General features: G+C 42.3%; 1 protein-coding gene across 1 annotated transcript in view; it reads left to right on the plus strand.

Moving 5' to 3' along the window:
• LOC121444829 (inositol polyphosphate 5-phosphatase OCRL-like) overlaps nucleotides 1–21,994 on the plus strand; it is a 60,085-nt gene extending 38,091 nt beyond the window's left edge. Inside the window, exons 18-23 of the mRNA XM_041646731.1 lie at nucleotides 7,987–8,010; nucleotides 18,103–18,219; nucleotides 19,090–19,174; nucleotides 19,778–19,905; nucleotides 21,060–21,171; nucleotides 21,552–21,994. Coding sequence (XP_041502665.1) covers nucleotides 7,987–8,010; nucleotides 18,103–18,219; nucleotides 19,090–19,174; nucleotides 19,778–19,905; nucleotides 21,060–21,171; nucleotides 21,552–21,676 — 591 coding nt within the window. The 3' untranslated portion in view covers nucleotides 21,677–21,994. The remainder of the gene's footprint in view (nucleotides 1–7,986; nucleotides 8,011–18,102; nucleotides 18,220–19,089; nucleotides 19,175–19,777; nucleotides 19,906–21,059; nucleotides 21,172–21,551) is intronic.
• The last annotated feature ends 1,674 nt before the right edge of the window (nucleotides 21,995–23,668 follow it).

Genomic DNA, 23,668 nt, shown 5'->3' on the forward strand with positions numbered 1-23,668 from the left:
ATAGATTCTGCATGATTTTTTCTACTTCATCCCAAACCCTATTTCCTAGCTTTCTTTGTTCCTGCTTTTGCCTCTCTCTCTCTCTCTCTCTCTCTCTCTCTCTCTTTCTCTCTCTCTCTGCGCGCGCGCGCGTGCGCGCGCGTGTGTGTGTGTGTGTGTGTGTGTGTGTGTGTGTGTCTGTGAACCATATGCATTCCATGCCTACCAACAGAGGTTAGGAAAGGGTGTCGGATTCCTCTGGAACTATGTCATTGTGAGCCTCTGTCTGGTTAATGGGAACCAATCTGAGGTTCTCTGCAAGAGAAACCAGTGCTCTTAACAGCTGAGCTATCTCTCTAGCCCCGATCCTTCAATTTATAAAAAATGTCAAATGTGTAAGAAAAAAACAGAATAATACCGTGAACTCCCACAACTTACAAACACACACACACACACAGATATTTTTCTGTAACATTTAAAATTAAGTGCCACTATGTCATCTTGACACTAAGTACTTCAGCCTGTATCTCTTAAGAAAAAGGACAAACTTTTACATGCACACACTATTATTATATTTCAGAAAGCTAACAGTAATCCACAATACCGTCTAACATCTAGTTTATATTCATATTTTTCCAATTATTCTAGCAATTTCTTTTATAGCTTTTTAAAAACCAAAATGCAATCTTGGTTTATGCAGTATAGCATGTGTGTATGTATATGTATGTGTGTATATACATATATTAATATATATGCTAATATTTCTGTAGTACCTTTCATGTAGTATATAGCCTGTGTGTATGTATATGTGTATATGTATATATTCATATATATGCTAAGGTTTCTGTAGTACCTTTCATGTAGTGTATAGCATGTGTGTATGTATATGTGTATATGCATATATTCATATATATGCTAAGGTTTCTGTAGTACCTTTCATGTAGTATATAGCATGTTTATATGTATATCCTTCATAGTAGAGCAAGTCTCTATTTTTTCTTTATTGTCATTTGCCTTTTAAGAGTCTAGTTTAGTTGTCCAGGCAATGGTCTCTTAATTCCTAAATTTAGCCATTTCTTCTTTGGTATTTTTAACTTATCCTTGTATACCCTCTCTTTACTCTTGTTTTCCTATCAATTAGACCATGGCTTATTTTATCAAAGTCAGTGGCAGCATTATAGTACCTGACCATAATTTTTTTCATATTCTGGAAGTGACTAGGAGGTTCAGCAAGCTTTAAAAGGTCTTACTGTATAGAAAGGATATTATCAGGCAATTTGACCACATCCGTAAGTAGAAAGTACACAAAATCATTAGATTAATCAGCATCTCTGTAAGGGGCCCTCTTTGCTCTTTCAGGACATTATTGACTCAGGGTTAAAGAAATAGAACCTTAGTCATTTGTAATTACATAATGACTTTTTATTAAATTATACATCCATGATCATCATTTGTTCTTTGTGAAAGTTCTTATTTTGTAGGCTTTAGGGCTCTCATTCTTTCCACAGGTTATTGCATTTCAGTATTATTAAATTACTGTTATCTCATCAATAAGGAAGTTCTCCATTTTGTGAGGCAGTAAACAGGAATCTAAACTCACCACTTCCCTCTCTGAACACCTTTCCGCCTACTTTGACCCTGAAATACTTCTTTAGGTCTCATGTTCACTCATGCTTTTCTGGACCCAGCGGGATATTTCAAACCCATGAGACAGTACCCTTAATACTGGTACATGTCCTGTATTGTATTGTGTGCTATAAATTCACAGGGAAGCCAAAAATGAGTTCAGCGCATGTGATTTGTTTCCATGTACTGTTTCAGGGAGATACATATGTTACTTTATTCTTCCAACCATATTCAATATTAGAGATTCTACAACTCCTAGGATAGTTGGGATTAAGTAAAGAGGAAACAGATGAGAATTATTTGCTGTTGTAATTATTTTTATTCTTTCTCAAAACAAAGATCCATTTTTCTAATTTATTAACTAACTTGTTAACCTGCAAATAATCATCAATATTTATTACATGCTGGCTGTAAAGTAGTATGGAGATTATGTGAGTTTCTGTAATTTAGTGGTCATGAAAGTATCTTGCATGCAAAATATAGCTAAATCCTAAGTTATGGTTAGTAGATAGTTTTGTTGGAGATAATTTGAACATTAGTGGTCCATACTGGCTACTGTTCACTCTGTTTGGGTAAGTCGACACTTTGGGAAATGATGTAAAGTGAATGTTATGGAGGTTGTAATTTGTATTCACTGTAGATTCCTTTTCTACACAGTTGCTCAAGCCCTTGTGTGCTATAAAAGCTTATCGATTCACCAGGAAATCTCTGCAAAATCAATCTCAGAATCGGCCTATTTTTGTCTTAATGGATATTTGATGCTTGTAACATTAACATGATCTAGAAATATGTTCAGTACATATGAATAACGTACATTAGAAAAGTGATTTGAAGTTGACCACAGACATATTTCCACTCAAATCAGAGCACTTAAGAAACAAACATGTGGGGGCTGGAGAGATGGCTCAGAGGTTAGAGCACTGCCTTCTCAGCCAGAGGACCCGGGTTCAATTCCCAGCACCGACATGGCGGCTCACAACTGTCTGTAACTCCAAGCCTAACAACCTCATACATACATGCAGGTAAAAACACCAATGCACATTAAATAAATAAAAAGAAAAGAACAAACCCCAGTCTGTGAAAAGGTACCCCATAGCCTAGTTGAGAAGCAAACATGTATTTAGGTATAAGCTGAATAGAGTGTTCTAGAAGTAAGGAGCACCTTGAATAAAGGATGCAAAGTAAGAGAAAAGTGACCATGAGTGGGAAATACTAAGATTTCCCCGGAGGGTGAAGGGTCAGATTATGATACATGAAACTGGTTCTGTAGAATAGGGGTAGGCAATGGTCCCAAAATAAAGAGATGCACTTATGCTTGAGCCAGAGATTATCTCCAACCTTCTTCAGGAGACTTTGAGGACTAGTACAAGGTTGAAAATTGACATATTGGAAGGAACCTTTTGGTTTTGCATATAGAATGAGCTAATGGAAAGAAGGCCAGGCTTGATGTGCCAGAACTGGTTAAGGGTTTTGGTTGCAAGTACAGACACGAAAAAGATGAAAGATGGGTGGAGAACATACCAGTGAGGAGAAGAATATAAAGTCTGAGATAGGAGCTTGGTGATTTGTTCAGGACCTGTATTCTCTTCACCCTGGGTTTTCTTTATCTTGCTGATCTAATTGCTCCTTTCTTGTCCTGTTACTTGTATGACTGGTTTCTTCTATATATTTCATATGAACTATTTCTTTGAGAACTTCAGTTTCCATTTAGTTATTCTTAAATTGGAACCTTCTAGTTGAGCCTGGTGGCACACACCTTTTATCCAGTCGCTTGGAAGACTGGAGGCAGGAGGATCACAAGATCAAGTCTAGCTTGAGAAATTTAACAGGCCTTGTCTCCACGTAAGGAGTTACAAGTGGGTGAGGGAGCTGGAGATGTGGCTTAGTGGAGATGCAATTCTTTCCTAACATTCCACAGGCCCTGGATTCAATCCCCAGTACTGTCAGTCTGAATCTTCAATTTGCAAAACAAAAACAGAAACCCTCTTTTATATTGTTTTAGCTACATTCACTACCGAGAACGTTCTTCTTAGGGTAAATGTTGGACTTAGGAATGATTTGCATTGCATTGGTTACGTGTCATGTCACCCCAGGGAAACAAATCCTGAAGTGGGCTCCTGTTCAGAATGAGATCAACAGAGCCTTTACCAAAGAGAATATTTGTGCCCTTTCAAGTCCACTGAACTACAGAATGAGTGACCTTTTATTAGTAGAGATTAACTGATGTTTCTAGTTTCAAAATTCAGGCTAGTGTTGGATTAAGTGTAATTTACATTTGTTGTCTTTATGCCTACACCCAGAGAAGTAAACTCACTATCTATTTTCCTTTTTACACTTTCAAGTGTGTGTGATGTGCACTGTGTATATGCATATTCAGGTGTGTGCATGTGTGTACTCATGCATGTGAAGCCCCTAGCTTGATGTTGGGGATCATTCTCCATCTGTCTCACACCTTATTTGTGGAGGCAAAGTTTCTCAGTCAAACACAGATCTCAATGATTTAGCTAGTCTTTCTAGCCAGCTTCTGAAGATCTCACATCTCCCCTAGGCTAGGATTACAGGTGGGCCACCACACCTACCTGGCATTTGAGTGGGTTCTGGGGGGCCAAACTCCATCACACTTATATAGCAGATGCTCTAACCACTGAGCCACCATCCTAGCTACCACAGAAATCAACTTTTCTTTTCTTTTTTTTTTTTTTTTTTTGGTTTTTCGAGACAGGGTTTCTCGGTGGTTTTGGAGCCTGTCCTGGAACTAGCTCTTGTAGACCAGGCTGGTCTCGAACTCACAGAGATCCACCTGCCTCTGCCTCCCGCGTGCTGGGATTAAAGGCGTATGCCACCACCACCCGGCTTGAAATCAACTTTTCATGTAAATTTGCTGCCTCTCCAGTTGCATTTTATCAATCAGTTTTATTCTTTTAGAGTTTTCTCTTTTATCCATTCCTCATGTTTGTGGTATTGTGGTATTCATGCTAGATAATCGTTCTACCACTAAGAAACACTGCCTGGCCACTATTTTAAAATATGTTTTCTCTATTCTAGTTTTTTTTAAATAAATTTCTCTCTCCCTCTCTGTCTCTCTGTTTCTCTCTGTCTCTCTCTGTCTCTCTTTGTCTGTGTGTGTGTGTGTGTCTGTCTGTGTGTATGTGTGTGTGTGTGTCTGTCTGTGTGTATGTGTGTGTGTGTCTGTCTGTCTGTGTGTGTGTGTGTCTGTGTGTGTGTGTGTGTGTCTGTGTGTGTGTGTCTGTGTGTGTACGTGTACTTGGACAGACATGCATGTGCCACAGCACATGTGTGTTGAACAGGACAGCTCTTGGGAGCTGGTTCTCTCCTGGCTTGTAGGATCCAGTATACTTGCACCTCCATCAAGTGAGCCTTCTCCTAGGCCCCATATTAGTAAATAAGTTGATTCACTGACTGATTTAGCTTGTGTTTTCACTCCAAGGCACACTTGTAGAGGTCAGAGGACAGTGTTGTGGAGCTGCTTTCTTTTCTTCTCCCGTGTGAGTTCCAGAGATTTAAGTCATCAAGCTTAGTGGAAAACACCATTATGTGCTGAGCTCTTTCATGGGCCCCCATATTAGTGTTTGTTTGTTTGGTTGGTTGGTTGGTTGGTTGGTTGGTTTGGTTTGGTTTGGCTTTTTGAGACAGAGTTTCTCTGTGTAGCCTTGCCTGTCCTGGAACTCTCTCTGTAGACCAAGTTGGCCTCAAACTCACAGACGTTCACCTGCCTCTACCTCCCAAGTGCTGGGACTGAATGTGTCCACCACCACTGCCTGCCCCCCTGTTAGTTTTAAGGTGTTTCTTTTCTCCCTCTTGGCCTATGCTAATAGTCATTTAATGTTTCCTTTTGTTCCTGCACTTCATGTTTTCCCATTCAGGTCTACCAGCCTGAACGTTCTGTAATACTACTCCCGCTGGGGGCAATGGTTTTCCTTGCCCAAAGGTAGTGAGTGGCTCCCACAGGCCTGTTAGAGACAATCCAGATTCGTTAAGCTGTCATTCAGTGTCACCTTTTGGCTTTTGACATTTTTTTCAACATTGTCTAGTTAGGTTATGCTCCCTACAAACAAGATGAATAAGTTCTTCTTAGTTACCTTGTCATTTAACTTTTCTGTGCATTTGTTTCTTTCTGCCTCTTCCACCTTTTCTTTAAGCATGGATCTTGCTATGTTTTCCAGACTGGCCCTGAACTCCTGTGTCCATATGAACTTCTTTAGTAACCGTCATAACAGGCCTACACCACTGGGCCTGGCTTACTTCCACATTAGTTCCCTTCATCCAAATCCTGTGACTTAAGGGCTTAGATGTGGCTCAGTAGGAGAAAGTTTCTACAGCATGTACACAGCTCTGGGCCCTAACACCAGCTGACAAAAAAAATCCTGGGTTTATTATTTTTTTAAAGAACAAGTGGCCATGTATTGCGAACTTGTACATATGAGTTATAAGAATATTAGTTGTAAATTATGAGACTAAGGAGGACTGGTCAGAATTGTAAAGCAGGGACCAACCACATCTTTCTCTTCTCTGTGTCCTTACTTGTCACTGTCCTCCTTAGAAGGTATTTCACATAGCCCTTTATACTGATAGATGCTCACCACTCAAAGGGAACTACTTTCAGGGCCTACAGTGACACAAAATCCTTGCTTCATTTTGCTTGGTATATCGTGTGTCACGTCAGATTTGTTTGTCAGATTTATTAACGAGTGTTTCTAAACTTAATATTAGAGTACAAATTTTTGTTAAGTTGGATGGCTGGCACTGAGAATCAACTTCACATTTAGAAATATCATAATGATAGAACAATATGGACCTTATACATACTATTATTAGGACTCTGACTACTTTATTTCACATGGTATTTAAAAGTTTAGGTAAATGCAGAAAAGCATGTTAAATTCAAAAGTATCTAACAATATCTAACAATATTAAGACCCCTAATTGCCATATTAACAACTCAGGATAATAGGTTCAGGATTATCACTTGCAATCTCCAGGAAATAAATGCTCACTCCCGCTCCAGACACCTTTGCTTCTCTGACAGCAAGTCTTAGATTTCTCCTTACACCCACCAGACCTGAGATGTGATTTAGCCTTGATTTTCTCCGTGGTCTACAATGGGATCAGGAAGAATCCAGTTGAGAGTCTCTGGGGCAGTGTACCCCATTTCCTCCTAACTTTAAACTGCTTCACTATCCCTATGTAGAAAATACTTTACCTGCTTCAGAGATGAAGGCGCTGAGACAAGATGAAGTGTGGTAAATTGCCTGAGAAATCAGTAGGAGGCAGAAGGAAGATTTGTACCAAGGCCTGTCTCACATCTGGGCTGATACTCTTTGCATTAACCTTGCTGCCTTGCGAATAGCATTTATCACTGTTCTTAGCTGATTCTAGAAATATTCCCACAGGTTTCCCCTGCCTCTCTATCTGGGAAGCGCTTGTGTTGTCCTTTCTGAATTGTCTACCTGAGTAGGGTGATAATGAATGGGGTTAGTCAGACCTGGGTTCCAATCTTGACTCTGTCACTTATTACCTGTGTGTGACCTTGGGCAAATAATTTAACCTCCAAAGCCTCAGTTTCTTCATCTGTAAAACAGGACTAATGTTTCATAATGATGTGCAGATAAAGTGACATCATATATAAACCCTTGGCATGGCTGCTGGTACCTGGTAGATATTCCTTAAGTGGTGGTGATCATTGCTGCTGCTCTCGCTTCCATTGGGTTGTAGTGAGTGCAGAAATAACAAGGAAGAGAAAAGGTGCTGTTTCCTCTGCTTCTTGTCTTTTATGTCCACTAGGAAAATCAAGGAACTGATGGATACTCTGATCCACAAAGCTCTGAGATAAAATCCATGTACATTTTAGTAGGCCCTTCAAATCTGGGGAGTCTATAGGCCTTTGAGGAGGCGGGTGGGTACAAGAGAAGGTAAAAACTCTTGGAGACTCCAGGCACTAGATGAGATGAGAAGAGCGATAGAAAGGAGTAGCTCATCACCTGTTTCTGAGTGTCTGCTCTCAGACCAGCATTAGGATGAGGTAAGAACTGCACATGACAACAGATGTACAGGAAGCCGCAGCACCAGGCTTGACTCGACTCTCAGGCAGCTTCCCGGGGTCAGAAAAGTCAAGGCTTATAGAAGGATGGTTTTTGAATGATCATCCCAGGGAACTGTATAATAATATACTATGCATGACAAAGAACTTTGCATGTGGAAAACGTGTTCTATTTTCAGTGCTTGTCATTTGAAGGGTTCAGAGCTTTTAAAAGCCCATGTCTAGCAAGCTAGCAAGATCTAATACTGAGCTGTTTCTAATGCTGTGAATTAACTCTAATCATTGTCTATCTGCCAATGACTTTTCTCCTGCTCTGCTCTCAGGAAGAAGACAGCTTCCTAGAAAAGGTAATTCAATTCATTGGTGGTAATGAAGGCTTCCTTGGGCTTGATTAACACTTAACTGTGGTCCCTGGAACTTGCCCCTAAGCATTCTCATATCAGAGGCCTCTGACTTGGTGAGAATTCCCTAATAAGCCCTGATGTCCCGCCACGTGTCTTGAAGTACACTCAAAATTCAGGAATGATATTTATCCATCTGACAAGTTGTTGATACTGTTTATAAAAGGAATAAAACTCAAGATATAGATTTTATTAAGATGGACTCTCATGTATTACAGGCTAGCCTCAAGCTCATCATGTAGCAAAAGTGACCTTGCTGTTTGATCCTCCTGCCTCCACCTCCCCAGTGCTGGGATTATAGCACTCCTGGTTTTATGCAGTCCTGAGACTCAAACTTGGGCCTTATAGTAGATGGTAGATAAGCATTGAATTGAGCTACGCTCTAGGCACCTAGTGCCTTACATATGCTACACAAATGTACCACCATTGAGCTCTACCCCAGCTGCACTTGCATTTCTTAATTTCCAGACAAGTGCTGGACCATGAAGCTACATCTCTAGCCCAGATTTCCAGATTTGTCTCTGAAATATCTTATCTGAAAACTCATGAGTTGGAGGGTACTGTTTAGCTGCCCCTGCTTCCAATAATAGTAACACCAACAAATGTTATTCCTGTAGCATTAATAGTGATTTGGAAGCTGGGGAGATAGCCCTGTCAATAAAGTACTTGTCGAGTTTCTGGCCCACGGCGCCAGCCTGGGACGGGGAGCTCGGGGGTTTCTTGGCCCCCTGTCCTGCTTGGGCTCTCTGCTGCCTCTTTCTTCCTGGCCCACCCAGCTTCCGTCCAGAGCCCTCCCCACTTCGCCCCCACTGCCCTCTTTTGGCGCGTGGCATCGCCCAGCGCAGCCTATCTGGGCGCTGGGTCCGAGTACCCGGGGCTCCCGGGCGGGCAGCAGTTCCTTTGTTTCTGTGGCCTGCCTGCACCAAGCGGGGTAGGCGCTTTGTCTGCGAGCTGCCCAACCAGCACGGAGGCCTGATCTTTCGGCGCCAGGAGACCCAGCATTGGGGTGAGTTTCTGGCCCACGGCGCCAGCCTGGGACGGGGAGCTCGGGGGTTTCTTGGCCCCCTGTCCTGCTTGGGCTCTCTGCAGGGCCTCTACTCCCCGGGTGCTGCCTCTTTCTTCCTGGCCCACCCAGCTTCCGTCCAGAGCCCTCCCCACTTCGCCCCCACTGCCCTCTTTAGGCGCGTGGCATCGCCCAGCCCAGCCTATCTGGGCGCTGGGTCCGAGTATCCGGGGCTCCCGGGCGGGCAGCAGTTCCTTTGTTTCTGTGGCCTGCCTGCACCAAGCGGGGTAGGCGCTTTGTCTGCTAGCTGCCCAACCAGCACGGAGGCCTGATCTTTCGGCGCCAGGAGACCCAGCATTGGGAGAGCCAACATTGGGGAGAGACAGCGTTTGGTAGGCAAGGAGACCTAATCCGGTAAAAGAAGATCCATAGGGAGCATTTGGAAGAAGAGATGGGCCGACGTCAAGGCAAGAATTCGCCCAACAAGCTGAAGAGCAACATGAAGCTACCAGAAACAAGCGACCTCACAACGGGAGGACAAGAACCCCTTAATCAAGAGGAAGGAGAAAAGATTGACTTCATGAAAGTGATTGACACCCTTAAACAGCATGTAAAAAACGCCCTTATAGAAATGGATGAGAAATATAACAGAAAGTTTGAAGAATTGAATAAATCAGTGAATGATACCCTAGAAAACCAAGGAAAAACAATCAAACAGATAATGGAAACAGTTCAAGACCTGAAAACTGAAATGGAGGCAAAGAAGAAAACACAAACAGAGGGCCGTCTGGACATGGAAAATCTAGGTAAACGAATAGAGACTACAGAAACAAGCATAACCAGCAGAATACAAGAGATAGAAGAAAGACTCTCGGATTCTGAAGATACCATAGAGAAAATAAACACACTGATCAAAGAAAACAGCAAGTCCAACAAACTCTCATCACAAAACATTCAGGAAATATGGGACACAATAAAAAGACCAAATCTAAGAATAATAGGAGTAGAAGAAGGAGAAGAAGGGCAGCTCAATGGTCCAGAAAATCTATTTAATAAAATTATAGAAGAAAACTTTCCCAACCTAAGGAAAGATTTTCCTATGAAGGTGCAAGAAGCATACAGAACACCGAATAGGCTGGATCAAAAAAAAAAACATCCCCTCGCCATATAATTATCAAAACACAAAGCATACAGAATAAGGAAAGAATATTAAGAGCTGCAAAGGAAAAAGGCCAAATTACTTATAAAGGTAAACCTATCAGACTTACACCTGACTTCTCCATGGAAACCATGAAAGCCAGAAGGTCCTGGATAGATGTACTGCAGAAACTGAGAGACCATGGGTGCAAGCCCAGATTACTATACCCAGCCAAGCTTTCATTCACTATAAATGGAGAAAATAAAATTTTCCAGGATAAAAACAAATTTAAACAATACGCAGCCACAAATCCAGCCTTACAGAAAGTAATTGAAGGAAAATCACTAACCAAGGAGTCCAACAATGACCACAATAACTCAGACATCTAGAGACCCTTCACCAACACAAAACAAAGAAGGGAAACATACAAACTCTACGACTAAAAAAAAATGACCGGAGTTAACAACCACTGGTCATTAATATCACTTAATGTCAATGGACTCAACTCACCTATAAAAAGGCACAGGCTAAGAGATTGGATAAGAAAACAGGATCCAACATTCTGCTGTTTACAAGAAACACACCTCAACCACAAAGACAGGCACCTACTCAGAGTAAAGGGCTGGGAAAAGGCCTATCAAGCAAATGGACCTAAGAAACAGGCAGGTGTGGCCATACTAATCTCTAACAAAGTTGACTTTAAACTTAAATCAATCAGAAGAGATGGAGAGGGGCATTTTATACTCATAACAGGAACAGTTCATCAGGATGAAGTCTCAATCCTGAACATCTATGCCCCTAATATAAAAGCACCCACGTACATAAAAGAAACATTGCTAAAATTCAAGGCAGCCATCAAACCGCACACACTAATAGTAGGAGACTTCAACACTCCTCTCTCACCAATGGACAGGTCAATCAGACAGGAACCTAACAGAGAAATAAGAGAATTAGTGGAGGTAATGAATCAAATGGACTTAACAGACATCTATAGAACATTCCATCCAAATAGGAAAGAATATACCTTCTTCTCTGCAGCTCATGGAACCTTCTCGAAAATCGACCACATAGTCGGTAACAAAGCAAACATCCACAGTTACAAAAAAATATTAGTAACCACCTGTGTCTTATCAGATCACCATGGATTAAAGTTAGAATTCAACAATAATGCTACCCCCAGAAAGCATACAAAGTCATGGAAACTGAACAGTCAACTATTGAACCATAGCTGGATTAAGGAAGAAATAAAGAAAGAAATTAAAGTCTTCCTGGAATTCAATGAAAATAAAGAAACAACATACTCAAACTTATGGGACACTATGAAAGCAGTCCTAAGAGGAAAGTTCATAGCACTAAGTGCCCACTTAAAGAAAACAGAGAAAGCTCACATTGGAGACTTAACAGCCCACCTGAAAGCTCTAGAAAAAAAAGAAGCAGACTCACCTAGGAGGAGTAGAAGACTGGAAATAATCAAAATGAGGGCTGAAATCAACAAAATAGAAACACAGAAAACAATACAAAAAATCAATGAAACAAAAAGCTGGTTCCTGGAGAAAATCAACAAGATTGACAAACCACTATCCAAGCTAATCAAACGGCAGAGAGAGAATTTGCAAATTAATAAGATCAGAAATGAAAAGGGGGACATAACCACAGACACAGAGGAAATTCAGAGAATCATTAGATCTTACTACAAAAGCCTATATGCCACAAAATTGGAAAATGTAAAGGAAATGGATACTTTTTTAGATAAATATCATATACCAAAGTTAAATCAGGACCTGGTGAACAATCTAAATAGACCTGTTAGTCGCGAAGAATTAGAAGAGGTTATCAAAAACCTCCCTACCAAAAAAAGCCCAGGACCAGATGGTTTCAATGCGGAATTCTACCAGATCTTCCAAGAAGATCTAATACCTATACTCCTTAATGTATTCCACAAGATAGAAACAGAAGGGTCATTACCAAACTCCTTTTATGAAGCCACAATTACTCTGATACCAAAACCACTCAAAGACTCAACCAGGAAAGAGAACTACAGGCCAATCTCACTCATGAATATCGACGCAAAAATCCTCAACAAAATACTGGCAAATCGAATCCAAGAACACATCCGAAAAATTATCCATTATGATCAAGTAGGCTTCATTCCTGAGATGCAGGGCTGGTTCAACATACGAAAATCTATCAATGTAATCCAGCATATAAATAAACTGAAAGAAAAAAACCATATGATCATTTCATTAGATGCTGAAAAAGCATTTGACAAAATTCAACATCCATTTATGTTAAAAGTCTTGGAGAGATTAGGGATACAAGGGTCATACCTAAATATAATAAAAGCTATATACAGCAAGCCGACAGCTAACATCAAATTAAACGGAGAGAAACTCAAAGCCATCCCACTTAACTCAGGAACACGACAAGGCTGTCCACTCTCCCCATACCTCTTCAATATAGTGCTTGAAGTTCTAGCAATAGCAATAAGACAACATAATGGAATCAAGGGGATTCGAATTGGAAAGGAAGAAGTTAAACTTTCGTTATTTGCAGATGATATGATAGTGTACATAAGCGACCCCAAAAACTCCACCAAAGAACTCCTACAGCTGATAAACAGCTTTAGTAATGTGGCAGGATACAAGATCAACTCCAAAAAATCAGTCGCCCTCTTATACACAAAGGATATGGAAGCAGAGAGGGAAATCAGAGAAGCTTCACCATTCACAATAGCCAAAAACAGCATAAAATATCTTGGGGTACATCTAACCAAGGAAGTGAAAGATCTATTTGACAAGAACTTTAAGGCATTGAAGAAAGAAATTGAAGAGGATACCAAAAAATGGATGGACCTCCCTTGCTCTTGGATTGGTAGGATCAACATAGTAAAAATGGCAATTCTACCAAAGGCTATTTATAGATTCAATGCAATCCCCATCAAGATCCCATCAAAATTCTTCACAGATCTGGAGAGGACAATAATCAACTTTATATGGAAAAACAAAAAACCCAGGATAGCCAAAACAATCCTATACAATAAAGGATCTTCTGGAGGCATTACCATCCCTGACTTCAAACTCTATTACAGAGCTACAGTAATGAAAACAGTGTGGTACTGGCATAAAAACAGAGAAGTCGACCAATGGAATCGTATAGAAGACCCGGATTTTATCCCACAAACCTATGAACACCTGATTTTCGATAAAGGAGCTAAAAGTATAAAATGGAAGAAAGAAAGCATCTTCAACAAATGGTGCTGGCACAACTGGATGTCATCTTGTAGAAGAATGAAAATAGACCCTTATCTATCACCGTGCACAAAACTCAAGTCCAAATGGATTAAAGACCTCAATATCAGCCCGAACACACTGAACCTGATAGAAGAGAAAGTGGGAAGTACCCTACAGGAGCTGGGCACAGGAGATCGCTTCCTATGTATAACCCCAGAAGCACAGACATTAAGGGCAACATTGAATAAATGGGACCTACTTAAACTGAGAAGCTTCTGTAAAGCAAAGGACATAGTCAATAAGACACAAAGGCAACCTACTGATTGGGAGAAGATCTTCACCAACCCCACAACAGACAAAGGTCTGATCTCCAAAATATATAAAGAACTCAAGAAACTAGACTTTAAAATGCTAATTAACCCAATTAAAAAATGGGGCACTGAACTGAACAGAGAATTCTCAGCAGAGGAAGTTCAAATGGCCAAAAGACACTTAAAGTCGTGCTCAACTTCCTTAGCAATCAGGGAAATGCATATCAAAACAACTTTGAGATATCATCTTACACCTGTCAGAATGGCTAAAGTCAAAAACACCAAGGATAACCTTTGCTGGAGAGGCTGTGGAGGAACGGGTACCCTCATCCATTGCTGGTGGGAATGCCATCTTGTGCAACCACTGTGGAAGTCAGTGTTTCGGTTTCTCAGGAAATTCGGGATCAACTTACCCCTGGACCCAGCAATACCACTCCTGGGAATATACCCAAGAGATGCTCTATCATATGACAAAAGCATTTGTTCAACTATGTTCATAGCAGTATTATTTGTAATAGCCAGAACCTGGAAACAACCTAGATGCCCTTCAATGGAAGAATGGATGAAGAAAGTATGGAATATATACACGCTAGAGTACTACGCTGCGGTAAAAAACAATGACCTCTCGAATTTTGCAGGCAAATGGATGGAAATAGAAAACACTATCCTGAGTGAGGTGTCCCAGACCCAAAAAGATGAACATGGGATGTACTCGCTCATAATTGGTTTCTAGCCATAAATTAGGGCCACGGAGTCTACAATAGGTGAACCTAAAGAAGCTAAGTAAGAAGGTGAACCCAAGGAAAAACATATAGTTATCCTCTTGGCTAAGGGAAGTAGACCCAATTCCCGGGGAGAAAATTAGGATCTTGGGGGTGGGGTGGGATGGGGGTAAGGGGAGATGGGGAGAGAAAAGGTAGAAGGGAAATAGGGGGGATTTGGGGAATCAGGAGAATTGGGATAAAGGAAAGGTGGATAGGGGAGCACGGAACCACAATTCTTAGTTAAGGGAACCACTTTAGGGTGAGCAAGAGATTTGACCCTAGAGGGGCTCCCAAGTGCCCAACATGAGGTTCCCAGTTAGTTCCTTGGGTAGCTGAGGATTGGGAACCTGAAATGACCCTATCCGAGAGCAATACTGACGAATATCTTGCATATCATCATAGAACCTTCATCTGGTGATGGATGGAGACAGAGACAGAGACCCACACTGGAGCACTGGACTGAGCTCCCAAGGTCCCAATGAGGAGCAGAAGGAGGGAGAACATGAGCAAAGAAGTCGGGACCACGAGGCGTGCACCCACCCACTGAGACAGTGGAGCTGATCTACTGGGAGCTCACCAAGGCCAGCTGGACTGTGACCGAAAAAGCATGGGATAAAACCGGACTCTCTGAACATGGCGAACAATGAGGGCTGATGAGACGCCAAGGACAATGGCACGGGGTTTTGATCCTACTTAATGTGCTGGCTTTGTGGAAGCCTAGCCAGTTTGGATGTTCACCTTCCTAGATATGGACGGAGGGGGGAGGACCTAGGACTTACCACAGGGCAGGGAACCTGGACTGCTCTGTGGACTGGAGAGGGAGGGGGAGAGGAGTGGGGGGAGGGGTAGAAGGGTGGGAGGAGGGGGAGAAGGGTGGGAGGAGGGGGAGGGAAATGGGAGGCTGGGAGGAGGTGGAAACTTGTTTTTTGTTTATGTTTTTTTTTCTTCTTTTCTTAATAAAAAAAAATTATTAAAAAAAAATAAATAAAGTACTTGTCGTTAGGCAACCGTGAGGGCCCAAGTTCAGACTTCCAACACCTGTATAAACAGAAGAGCTAGGTACAGCAGCACACATCTGTGATGCCAGTGCTAGGGAACAGATACCAGGTAGGTCCCTGACGCTCACTAGCCAGCCTGTTTAATAGCATCTGTGAGCTCCATGTTCAGTGAGAGAACCCGTCTTAAAAAAAAAAATAGGATGGAAACAGACTGAGGAAGACAAGTGGTGTGAACCTCTGGCCTACATACACACATATACCCAGGCATACACATGGACCACACGTACAACAGAGGAGTGATTTGGGAGTTCTTGGTAATAATGGTTAATTACTTTCAGAGAATACCCAGATATAGTCAAGAAATAGAGCATAAAGTAGAATTGTGAAACTAAATCATAAATCATCTAATCTAGCCATCTGTCTTTAACCAAAGAAAGATATTTTCTAGGTTCTGGCAGACATGGCCCAAGGTCCAGAAAAGTAGAAAAGGCTATTAAAAGGTCCCACTGCCTCTGAGCACCAGAGTGCCAGGTGTGGGTGCTGTTTCCTAACTGTCTAGTGGCATGCCCCTTCTGCAGTGCCTCGCAGCCTCTTCCATCATCAACTGGAGATGCCAGGCTCCCCTCAGGGCTGCCAAACACGGGCAGGAGCTCCACATTCCACAGCATGCTCATAGAGTGTTTGAGGGACTTCTCCACTGGGTGGAATTGAATGCATTGTGAAGGTGGAGAATCTTTAACCACTAGCACTAAGTGTAGGCTAAGAAGGCAAATAGGGGGTCTTGTTGAAAGAAGCAGAGTGTCTTGGTTCCTCTTGGAACATCAGAGTTCACAATAATGTGCAGAACATTTTTTGTAACTATTCATGCCCCATTTTCTTATTGTATCCTTTTCTAGGCCTCAGAGCTACAAGTGTAACATTTCCTATTATCACACGTGAATTTGAAAGTGGATAGTAGATGCTGTATATAACCTACTGACATTTTATTAACCTTTTAAACCACTAAGGCTTGAGATATCTTTGCTTCTTAGCTCTTCTCTGTTAAGGGCAGTCCATGTTCTGTCTATACAGTTAGACTGTGCCTTGTGTTGTCTTAATGCCTCAGGACAGGAATAACCTTTAGTTGGATGTCAGATTTTTCTTCGAAAATATATGAGTCAAGCATGAATAATTTATACTTGTTAAGTTGGGTGACATCTGCTAAAGAGTCTGCACATGTGTCCTGTTTGATTCAAAAAGTTAGTAGCATGCATTGTGAAATGTTTGGGCTCCAATAGCAGGTGGATACCTGCATGTAATACATACAACTAGAATGAAGTTAGTAGGCGAGTCACCAATAGGAGTTATAGCAACCACATAAAGTATGAATATCAAGACATAGCATCCCAGGGAAAGAGAGGAAGGAAAGGTGATGGTAGCTAACAATCCCTACTCCCTTCTCTTCCCTGAAAGTTTATTGGTACTTATTAAAGAGCACCTGTTAAGAAAATACCTGGGTGCTGCTGTAGCATATGTGGTCCCTGTGAGCATAGTGATAGTTTTTTTTTTATTTCCCTTAAAGCTATATGGCTGGAGGTTATAGGTAGTACAGTGTCAGACAACAAGCTGAAAATTGACAATATATAATGCATGACTTAGAGTTAGCAAAAGGAAGAGGATGCTAAAATCCGAACATGGCTTTCTCCACTGGGGTTCTTCTGAAGACTGTCTTCAGATGCCTTTTAGCCTAGTTTGATTATGTTTTTCATATGCTTTCTATTTGAATCTATAAATGTAAGCTAAATTAACATTTATTTTTGAGTGTTGGGAGATAATTGAGTTTATTTTGCCCTTTGAATTTAGTTATTTGTCTGATATATGTCACTTCTGGATTTTTGTCTTCTATCTTTCAGAAGACTCTAACAATAGAAAACTAGGTAAAACAAATAATAGCCCCTAGAAATCTTTCTGAGCTATTAACATAAATTAAATTTCTGGAAATTTTCACGGTATTCTAGCTCCTCGGTTGCTATATTCCAGGTTATTACTTTTGGATTTTGGACCTTATGATTAGAAACTTGGATCAAGCCTGAAGAATCCATATTTATGCATCTAATGAGCAGAATTATCTTTAATTTCTCAGAACCAAGTTAATCAGTTAAAGAAACAATACAACTCCCAGAAGTATTTGTCGTGAGACTTCAAGGGAGAGTTCGTAGAATAAACCGAAACCTAAATGTAAACATTGCCTTTTGGGGTGCCATACTAACAACTGTGATTTCAAGGTCCAGCTACTGGTCATGTGTAGATTCCACTGTGACTGTATTATATTCTTGTCGTGCTGGGTCTCACTTCAGAGTATGGAATGCATCCAGAGGATGCACACCCCAAGTACAAATGAAATGCTTGCTGATTGAATGAAGCACTATGGAAGGCGATTGGTTAAGTACCAGAATCACTACTGAGTGTCTCCCGCGCATGGATGTCCCCTCTGAGAAGAAAATGCACAAGCATAAGAGACAAAGATCACACTGTGCTTATTTGTGCAGATTTTGAAAGAGATTTATCTCTTTATTCTGAGACCCCTTTGACTTTCATCCCTTTTCATCTGTTAGGAGAAATCCCTTCTCCAGATGGTCCCCTTGGAGGAAGGTGCTAGTGAGCAACCACTTCAGGTCCCCAAGGAGATCTGGCTTCTAGTAGATCACTTATTCAGATATGCCCGTCACCAGGTAAGTGTGAGAAAAGCTTCTATGAAACTATACAGTGTGTGTGAATCCTGTAGGAAATTCCAGTGCTTCACATCAATGTAGTGCGTTTCACCCATCCAAGCAACCTCCATGCGGCTGTGCTGTCGGACCTCTAAAGCATACAAGCTGAGAAGGCGCCTGAGACCACACTCTGAGTCTGACGGCAGAGCCATGGCCAGAACTGAGAATGCCCAAGGCTTGTGTTATGCACTTTGCCCTGAACGACTGAGTGCCCCAGTCCAATGCCTGTTTTTAGCTGCCCTGTAGCCAAGTACAAATTTTAAAACTAAAACAAACTTCACGCCCATTTCCTTCACATAGCACTGAGTTTTCTTTTAAATCCTATACTGAAACACTAGCCATGCCCGACTCATTCCCTAAAAGAAAGAACTTTCTTTGACCAAATTGAAGGTAATGTTTCTCAGACCTACTGAGACTAATATAACTTGGAAACCAAGTTTTGTCGTGAATGTGCCATTTCCTCCTTTCCTGGCATCCAATTCTGTCCATATTTGATATGGCTGTGATTATGCAGGGTCCACTCTGCCTTGTTTTCCAGAGCCTCAGTGGACTGTCTGGCTTCCTGATCTGGCCATCTAGTCCCTTGCCCTATCAGTTAGAGGCTGACATGTCATTTTTGTACAGGTCATTTTCTTGCTTGAGATAAACGTTGACATGGATTACAGCAACACTAAAGGAAGACGATGTTACATCCATACCTCCTTCCCTACCCGTTAATGCTTGTGCTCCCTTCACATTTCTTCCTGCTGCTCTCCCAGTTCCTGGGCAAGCTTCAGAACTTAAGTGGATGGAGAGCTTGCCTAGGTCCCTTCATTCTGACTTCTTTGGTAGGAGGACCTGTTCCAAACGCCTGGAATGCAGGAGGAGTTACAGCAGATCATTGATTGTCTGGATACCAGCATTCCTGAGACAATCCGTATCCTTTCTGCCCAAGGCTCGGGAAGCTGGACAGATGTGTGGCCAAAGTCTTTTCCCGCCTGCGTTTGATTTTGTGTTTCTATATCGACTTTTGTCATTGTCTTATTACAAGATAGTCACTGAATATCTTGTTATTTTCTCAAGACCTGTCGAGATCTGTTAGTCTCTCTGTGTGGCCTAAGAGGAATCGAGGGGTGGACAACAAGGAGCATGGGACGAGGGATCCACAGCACCAATACTGCTCTCCTTCAGCCAGCTGGTCATTCCTGCTAGCCTTCCCATTCAAGTGCTAGCATAGGGCGGGAAGAAGAATAAGAAAAACACTGACATCCAGTTTATATCCCATCCACTGGGCCCTATCATTGTGCAGGCTGTGCTCCCTGAGTCTCTAGTTTAGTGAAGGGACTCTCAAGGGGCTTTGGGCAATTCTCTACCTACTTGGCTGCAAAATACCTGGACCATTATCAAACTCCAGTCAGGAGCAGTATATCCTAAAAGAGAAGAAAACAATCATCCCTCTTAGAGACTTGAGGAAGGGAGCCAGTCACATGTCTGTCTTGCTTTTCTCTGGGTCCCTCTGCCCTTGACTATGGTAATTCAGCTGGCAGTAACCACTCTGTGGCTGAGGCACTACTTATTTTCCTGGAAGCGCTACCAGAGCCTGTCATCTGTTATGAGCTGTATCAGCGATGTCTTGACTCTGCTCATGATCCTCGTATCTGCAGACAGGTGAGTTCTGCTGCTCTGGGGATATGCCCAGTGCAGGTTTTCCCATAGAGGAGTCTTCAGTTTTACAAAGCTATATGATAGAATGGGCCTGCGTCTGTTCTTCATGACAGGATACCATCATTAAAAGTTAAGACCCTTGAGCCAGGCACAGTGGCACATGCCTTTAATCCCAGCATTCAGGAGGCAGAAGCGGGCAGATATCAGTGACTTCAAGACCAGCCTGGTCTACAAAGCCAGTTCCAGGAAAGCCAGGGATACACAGAGAAACTCTGTCTTGAAAAGCCAAAAAAAAAAAAAAAGACTGGGAGAGCCAGTGAGATTGTTTGATGGGTCAAGGTGCTTGCCACAAAGCCTGGTGACCTAAGTTTGATCCCCAGAACCAAGAGTGATGATAACAAAGAACCAATTCCCATTAGTTATTCTCTGATCTGTGCAAGCACCTTGCCCCTGACACACACTATAAATGAAGGAAGTTGAAACCCTTGAATTTAGGTACTAGCATTTTCTATTATATTGGAATGTTTTCTAGTTGACCTATTTCTGTTAACAGAAAAACTTAGTGGGGTGGTGGTTACTTGAACCCAAGGGTTGTTTGGCAAATAATTGTAAGGGCAGTTCTAGCTGTCATTACCAGGAAAAGTTCGTAGCAATTGGGAGCCTTTCTTTTTCCTCTTTTCCCTTTCCTTCCTTCCCCTTCTTCCCTTCTTGGTGTGTTTTTCATCTTGAGAATATTTTGGTTCACAATGGCTGAGACCAGCTATGAATCACTTCAGTGAGTGCTGGTAGGAGGGACCCATCATTGCCAAGTAAGATCGTAGAGAAAAAACACTTAAGTTGACAGATGCCTTTGCTGTTGGTGGAAAAGGAGAAAAGGAACAGATGAACACTTACCTTCTGGTGAGGCACTGTGCAAATGGGACTCCGAGGTGAGTGCATGACCTGGACATTAAATAGAGAGAAACCAAACCATACCCACTTCAGAGTTCTAATTCGTCAGGTAATAAATCTACTACTGGTCATGAGTAAGTAATGGAGGGTAGTGACAGGCAAATGGGGCCACGAAGAGTTAGATTCCAAATTGTTCTTATGGCAGCTCTAAACGCTTATGCCCCTTAAGCTTTTTACCTCACTCCACGCTCCTCTTTAACAAACAGGTCATTTCCCAGCTTCCAAGATGTCATAGAAACGTTTTCCGTTACTTGATGGCATTCCTTCGCGAGCTCTTAAAATTCTCTGACTACAACAACGTCAGTGCCAACATGATCGGTAAGGGGACTACATGAGCAAGTCTGTGCGAGTGTTTGCCAAGAATCATCTGGGAGCATCATGCGTAATCTCTACCGTATTTGATGTTCGGGAATGGGGCAGTCACTTCCCTCTTACTGTTCTTTTTTTTTTTTGTGGTTTTTCGACACTGGGTTTCTCTGTGGTTTTGGAGCCTGTCCTGGAACTAGCTCTTGTAGACCAGGCTGGTCTCGAACTCACAGAGATCCACCTGCCTCTCCCTCCCGAGTGCTGGGATTAAAGGCGTGCGCTAGCACCGCCCGGCCTTCTTACTGTTCTTGTTCCCTGCACCTTGAACCTTCAGGTTTTGCTTAGGTCAAGTCTGACAATGGGTTTCCCCTTTTCTTTCTCCTACCCTCCAGCTACTCTCTTCACGAGCCTTCTCCTAAGGCCTCCACCAAACCTCATGGCAAGACAGACCCCAGGTGACCGCCAGCGTGCCATCCAGTTCCTTCTGGTCTTCCTGCTCGGGAGTGAGGAAGACTAAGTCTTTTCCTATGTGAGATTCTAGAGGAGGAAGATCTTGGGCTCCTCGTATTTCAGAATGATTTGAAGAGTCATGACACCAAAAGGGTCTACTGTAGGATCTTAAGTTCTGGTAATAGTACAAAGGAAAGCGTTTCTTCACCCCTCCTCACCATATCCTACACAGCAAAATCCTTTTAGGCATATATTTCCAAGCCAAAGTTACCATATTTTGGTGTTTTGTGTTTACTCTTTGTAAAGCAAAGAGGCCTGTATTTATACTCCTTTACCTAGGGGTGTGCTTCCTGCCCTGTTTCCCAGGCATCACGATTATCTTTAATGCCCCAAGGCCTTGATTTTGAGGCATACATTCTAGGCCGACAAGCACTACTTGCTATAACTCAGACTTGTCTCATAACGCACTTTGGACCCACCGTTTCCCCGTGTCACTACTTCGCACTCTGAAGGACACCTAGATGAGACTAGTGACTCCTTGGGTGTCCTCAACCATGAAGCTCACTGTCTACATGTGATTGGTGCATACACTGGTGCATTTCTACTACAAGGATGTCTATGTGTCACTGTACCATTGGCCTTCTCGTGGATCCACACTTGGTGGAACCATATTCCCTTGTCTCGGGTCATGTTTAGTTACATAGTTTTATGGACCATGGAGATGGCATCCCACTGATGTGAGAAAATTACACGAGCGAGGAAAGCCCTGTGAGTACTTGAGGAGTGAAACTGTCCATGCTTGACAGGTCCTGCTTCCTAATTCCCTTTGCTGATTAGTATCGAAACTTGACATGAGGTGTACGTAATCCTGGATGTTTGGGAACTCATCTTCCACTAGAAACCCATTTCCAGAATAATATTTGCATCACAGTCAAACAAGGAGTCCGTGTACCTCAAGTGAGGCCCCATGGACCTTTCTTCCTCCCCTAGACTTATTGAGGGTAACCCTCAGAACCCTTTCTCCTATCTTCAGACATATCAAGGGAATACATTGCCCTCTCTCAGCAGGGCTGACTCTGGGCTCCTTATCTGACTCCTTCACATCAAGGATCGAAAGCCTGCCCTTGGTGCCTAGTCACTATATCCAGTGCTGTGTAAGAGAGGCTGGTCAGTGGGACCAGCCACACACTTTACCTCTCCCACCTAAAACAACTCTGGGCTTTTCATTTTATTCAAGCATTGTGGTGTGGACAGACTTTTTTAAGAACTAATATATTGGCTGGCAAACAAGCCACCACCAGCTACTAACTGCAAACCGCCTGGTAAAATTGGCTTGCTTGGTTCTCTTTCATCAAAACCAATGCAAGTTATCTCATTCTTGCCTCTTACCATTGGGCATACCGAGCTTGCAGAAGGCTGTGTGTATAATCTTGGGTGCTGATTTCATGACTCTTGTAGCATCCGAGGAGAGGGCCAGGGAAACATCCAACATCCAGTGGTTTTCCAGTTCTCTCGTCTCCTCAAAATTGAGCTCTTTGGAGAACAAAAGGTGTGTATCCTGCAGTAGACCGCTTAAGCCCTTCCCCAAATGGGAGTTGAGAAAAAGAACTCAAAGTATTGTTGCCAGCAAACTGAAGATCTTACCTGGGTCAATAGTTGGTTAGTGGAAGACTCAGAACTAGGAGTTTTGTTGTATCTATTAGGCCAGAAAGTAATCACCTAAAAAGCAGATGATAGGAGCTGGGGCAAGGCAAAATGGTCCACAGGGAAATGCCTCTCCTGTGCCCATTTTGTAATATTTTGCCAACCTTGGGTCTTTGGGTGACCAAGAATATGGTTAGCAGGGGCTCTGTGGAGCATGCATGTAATGTCCTTCCTTCCTCAGGCCAAAGCACCAAGTTGCTTCACTGCCTCCACCTTTTGTTCAGCTTGGCCTAGGATGTATATACAGTTGAGGCTTTTAGACAATCTCCAGGTAGGGGAAACAAAACAGATCAGATGGAAGAAACTCGCTTCCCTACCCTGCCTCTCCAGAACCTCAACCTCATATTTCCTCTGA

The sequence above is a fragment of the Microtus oregoni genome, unplaced genomic scaffold (assembly GCF_018167655.1).
Source record: "Microtus oregoni isolate MIOR12 unplaced genomic scaffold, Mior012 000143F_ref0000043, whole genome shotgun sequence".
Classification (NCBI taxonomy): Eukaryota; Metazoa; Chordata; class Mammalia; order Rodentia; family Cricetidae; genus Microtus; species Microtus oregoni.